A 5,544-nucleotide genomic window follows, 5' to 3' on the forward strand; every position below is an offset into this window, starting at 1 on the left:
GTTATCAGTTTATAATTTGTCACTAAAGCAAGCTGTTACACTGAACAGTCTTGTTAACTGCTTGGTAATAAAGCTAGTCACACCATGTGCTTGTAAAGGGTAGTGTTGAATACAGACAAAAGGGACTCCTTCATCTAGTGGAGACTTGTTCTCAGGATGGCAGGAGCTGTCCAGATGTGTCCTACTCATACTAAAAAGAGGCATTGCCGCCTTAGTTCCTCAGAGGTTCATGCTGAGGTAAGAGATGGGATTCTAGAGGTTTGGGAGAATCAGATTACAGAATTTTGCAATAGAAGTATTTAGATTGGTATGAAAGAAACATGAATGGAAATTCATGCATGCAGAAGTACCGGAAGAAAGAGCAAGAGAAAGAAAGAAACAGAAAAGCTCAAACGATAGCATGGGTTGTTAGCAGAGCTTAGCATTTCATGGACCACTACCTCTGTGTATGCATTTATGTGTGCAATTTCATTCAGTGACCAGATAGCAAGAAGACAAAGAACAAACTGAAGCCATGAGATAAGATGGCAGGAAGACAAAGAACAAGGAGAGCCATAGGTAACCTAGAAAAGGAAAAGGGGGAACAGTATCTGACTCTGCAGGGTTTTTTTGAAGACTCACAAAGACTGTAATAAGGTACAGAAGCAAAAGATGACATTAACTTTCCAGGGGTATAAACTTTTAAACTTTTAAAGGGGTATAAAAGACCAGTTCACTGTTACCAGCAAAAGGATCCCAGGAGTTACACTGAGGACGTGATCGCTGCTGTTCCCTCATCCTCTGTTGTTGTGCACAAGTAATACTGACTGGACTGTTTGGATTCCTCTCTCAGTGGTTGTGTTTACATGAGTGCAAGTGGGCAGAGTCAGCTTTTGTAGGAAGATAAATAAAGTATCACCTCTGCCTTCTGTATGGTCCGACACTGAGTTTTCTTACACTGATTGCTACAAAAGGACAAAGTTAAATTATACTTTATGAAAAAGAAGATGCTGTTAAAAGGTTACAAAAGCATGTATTAGGTGGACCTTTTGGGATTAGTGTAAAACCACAGTCTTTGTCAGGTATGTCAGAGAAGTTCTAAATTTGATTTTTGCTTAATGAATTTCACATAAATAATCACTGTGTCCCTATTTTGATTTGCCTTTGTTTTGTTTGTTTTACCTTTGGAGATGGTGTAATTTAGAAGTTCTGTCTATGAGCCTTCCTCCTTGAAGATGATTATGCATTTTAATTTTTGTCAGGGACAGTTTAAAGAAACAGATCAGTAATGATGAAATCGGATGATAATTATAAGAATTCCCTTGATATTTCATGTGTTCTTTACAACATTTACAGGGTGCTTTTACTGAATTGGAAAACACTTGAAGGACAAGTGCAAACCAGGGTGGGAGGATCCTAAGCTGTTTTAGGAATAGCAGATGTATGGGTTGTGATGTCTAGACCCCTGATAATTACACAGATTAAGAATGGCTTTAGGATTAAGAGGAAATACTTGCAATCTCTATAACTACCCTTCTTTGCAAGCATGTTCGAAGAACTTCTGTTGTACACTAGTAGTCTGACATAAAAAAAATTGTTTAAAGACTCCTTGGCTCCAGTAATCTACATTGTACCTAAATGCAAGGGAAAAAGAGAAGATTTGGCATCTTCCTCTACACTGTTTGCAGGTACTTAGCTAGGTTCTCATTCTCGCTCTGAACATGTATCAAATAAGTACTTCTGGTGAAGCTAGGCCTAGGTTTTCATGGTTTTGTGTTTTATGCTAATCTTAAAATTGAGTCCTTATTCTTTGTAATCATTACTGGTCGCAAATCTTATTAGAATAATTTTTAAATCCAGTAATGTGAAAAATCTGATTTGAACAAGTGTGTTACTAAATCCATTTGATAATTACTGTACTACTTGAAATTTATTATAATTTTTATAAACTGCCCCATTGGTATTTGTGCCATTCAGTTGGTTTCATGGTTTTGCTAACAGGTATATGGCATTGAGAGAAATTTGAAAGCTCTTTTGCCAGTGGAAGAAACTTGCTCCTAATTCTGTGTGGGATGAATTAATATACTTCTAGTGTCTATATGACTGAAAGATGAAAATCAGTGGTTACAAAGATTCAAGATGGACTCATTCTATTCAAGTTTCACTTAATGATAATCTAACTGGACTCAACTGAAGCAATCTTCCAGTTGCAAGAAATTATCACTTGGTGGATTGTTCTGTAAAGAGTCTTAGCCTGAAATTAACACATCTCACAATAGGGAAAAACCCACAGCATGTAGAAAAAAAATCATTTATATATGAAGTAAGGATTTTAACAAATCTGTCTTTTGATAGGTAGAAAAATAATATTTAAAGCTTGCATCTTGTTTGCAGGCAGAACAGAAAAAGATCAGAAATATTTATCGAACAAACAATTTGAAGCCAGTGTGCCTCAATTAAGGCTTCCTAAAGCTGAGAGAAGAAACATCAAATGAGGTACTCCTTTTATTCAACTTTTGTACGGTAATAATTTTTAAATTGTGGATTTGCATATTGCAGGATGGTTTAGAACTTGATGGAAAGTTAGACTTTTTAAAGACCTTTTCAAATGGGAAAGGAACAGTGTTTAAACAGTTGGGCTTTGAAGGAGTAGACTTCTCTTTTGCCACGAGGAGGCTCTATTGTAACAATATTGGAAGAGTAAAACATTTTCTATACAAGTAAGCAACTAAGTAATGCCAGGAGATACCGTCTGTAGAAATAAACACACAAAAACCCCTAACTCCAAAACCTGTTCCAGTTGTCCTTTCCCCTTTATCTTCTTTTTCCTCTACTTAGCCTTTTTCGTTCCTTTCCCTCCCCCCCCCTCCAAATTTGTCATGCCTGTAAATGTGTGAAAACATTGTTTGCCAACAGATTTAAACTTTTACCCTATGAACTTTTAGGTTCCAAAACAGTTTAATTCTTCAGTACAGACACTTTAAGCATAAGAAAGATTTTTTTTCTGCTGAAAATATTTTACTAAGAAGTAAATAAAAATAGCTAAAGTAATGTAAAAAAACCACCCTCAAGAAAAAGAGAATATGGCACCTTTTTTACTTCTTGCTGATAATATATTAAAGAAGGTTGAGTCTGTGCAGCAGTGCACATGTTGTATTCCTGCCCTTTCTTTTATAGCAGTGTGTGCATATTTGGTTTAAATGAAGTTTTCTGAACTTTAGCATTTATGACAGCAACAAACACAACTGACTTTTTCAGAAATAGTTTCACTTTTTTGGTTTGTTTTAGAGAGAAATAGGGCATGACCTTTCTTCTCCAAGAAGCATCAGCAAGATAGACAAAATCTGCACCACATCATATAGTTCAGATATCATCAGGATGGTTTCGTATCTGTTGAAATTTATTATAGCAGTTGAATTTCATGAAGGCATGTGCAATGTACACCTGTTTTAAAACTAAGTAACTAAGTACATGCACAGGTTATGTGTCCTTTTGGCTAAATTTATTAAGGAAAAAGAAAAAAGAATACAGCCCCCACCCCCCCCACCCCATCTAGAAATTCAGTTAGTGCAGTAATGATCCAAAGTAAACAAATATTCCTCTAGATGTACTGGTAACATCTTCAGCACTCCTTTTGATAGCACACAAGTTGTTCTAAGCTGCTATTACTAGCATGTAAGGAGTGTTTTCTTCTTTGGGGAAACTTACTGGACAGATAGAAACCAAATGTCAGCAACATGCTGAATAGTACTACATGAAACATCAGGTAATCTGTGACACTTCTGTTAGTTTGGAAACTATACAGACAGTAACAATTCAGAAGTTTATATATGTACATGAAGCTTAGTTAGTATGAATAAAAAGTAGCGTAACTGGCTTATTTGTTATTGCTGTTTAAATAACAACTGGTTTTGTCTTGGTGCTTAGACTTTCAAGCAATTTCCACATCTTCCTCCACGCCAAGGATCCTTCTTTGTCCAGAGCTTGCTGAAGAATTCAGAGACCCTTCTCAGAATCCTGAAAGTAAAAGTGGCTTATGTGCAAAATCCAAAGGGGCTTGCGCTGTCATGGACCCTTACAGAAATTAATCCTAAGTGTGCTTCCCTACACAGTTATGACTTGTATCTGTTCCATGAAAACCTCAGTAACAATTCTGCATCACATTGGAAGAAAACAGGCACAGTAAGGGCTTTGCTGCTTTCAGTGGCCTGCTGTTTATCACAGGTTATCATCCCAAAGAAGTACTACTTTGTCATTCAATGAAAAGATATATGTGGACATTACAGATCATTTTGTGATATACAATCTATAACTCCTTAAAATACTCTTTAGGAGACCCAGACTACCTTAACAAGTGGTCTACTATTGTTCCACTATTAAGTAATATGTTGTTACTTGCAGTGAGTTCTGAGCCAAAGGATTATTTGTACTGCAGACTATTAATTTCCTTGTTTCCTACTTGTTACAGTCTGTTATGAACTTTATTTCGTTAATTCTGTAAGCTTGTTTCTACATCCTTGAAAACTAAGTCTTGTTTTTAAAACTGATTTACTTCCACACTTTCATCTTATTACTTCAGAGGGGATTATTACACCTATGAAAAATGTAATAAAATTTTAAGCTTCATTATTTTATTTCAGTGGCATTGATGAACCATGATTTTAGGGAACTTAGCTCTCTTCAGTGTTTGGAAAGGTAGTGGCTCATCTTACTCCTGTTTTTAGAAATTATAGGAAGGATTCTTTTGTTTTGTCTGTTTAGCTAAATGGCGCAAGCTTCCACAATGCTCAAGAAAACACTGCTGTAGTCCCTCCATTATTTTGAAGCCATTAAGAACCATGTAAAATGAATTGTTGATGTAGCTGGGGTAATAAAATAGTTAGTGCCTAAGCAGCACAGTTCCTATCACCTACAATGTTGGGTTGGTTTTTTTTAAAGGTATCTCATAGCAAAGTAGTGCAGAACTTCATTTTCTCTTGTCCTGGATGGAACATATTAAAAAAATACCTATTTTTTTTAAAGTATATTGACATAAATATTCTAGATTTGTTTTCCAAGATTGTTTCCTGTACTTGCTTTCAGATGCTTACTTGCCATGTAAAAAATGTCAAGGTAGATTCACAGCTGCTAATGAATATTTTAATAGCTTGGAGTTTTCCCTTTTGTTCACTATGATTAGAAGGCAGAAATTTTGTGGGGTTTGGGAAATTGTTTCTGGGGATTTGGGGGGCCAGTGTTTTGGATCAATCTGTACAAACCGATCTGTGTTGTTACCATCTCAGTGCAAACCTGAAGCTTGGACCAGAGCAGATACAGATGTTAACTGGCCTGTTTCTAACATTATTTTCGCACATGGTCAAGGCACTCAACCTCATCTTAAATACCCAGCTGTTTCTGCAAATGATGAAAAAAATCCCCTTACAAGTAAACTACTTATCAGAGCATCTGTGGATCTTACATTACTTGGTAGCTATTCTTCTGACACCAGACGCTTAAATGTTCAATACGCTAATATTTTCTCTGCTTACCCTGGAAGGTCTTCAACAAAGGACAAAAATAACCAGC

The 5,544-nt window shown here is 36.1% G+C and overlaps 1 protein-coding gene across 6 annotated transcripts in view; it reads left to right on the forward strand.

Moving 5' to 3' along the window:
• The window catches only part of ATF7IP2 (activating transcription factor 7 interacting protein 2), a 37,590-nt gene that overhangs the window by 17,630 nt on the left and 14,416 nt on the right, over window positions 1-5,544 (forward strand). For 3 of the 6 annotated variants that reach the window (XM_069809932.1, XM_069809933.1, XM_069809934.1), the window contains 2 exons: window positions 2,374-2,475; window positions 3,907-4,530. In XM_069809932.1, the coding sequence (XP_069666033.1) occupies window positions 2,374-2,439 (66 nt within the window). In that variant the 3' untranslated portion in view covers window positions 2,440-2,475; window positions 3,907-4,530. Of the gene's footprint in view, window positions 1-2,373; window positions 2,503-3,906; window positions 4,531-5,544 lie in introns of those variants that run through there. The other 3 variants (XR_011329286.1, XM_069809931.1, XR_011329285.1) reach the window with 2 other exon arrangements.

This window comes from Haliaeetus albicilla, chromosome 22 (genome assembly GCF_947461875.1).
Source record: "Haliaeetus albicilla chromosome 22, bHalAlb1.1, whole genome shotgun sequence".
Taxonomy (NCBI): Eukaryota; Metazoa; Chordata; class Aves; order Accipitriformes; family Accipitridae; genus Haliaeetus; species Haliaeetus albicilla.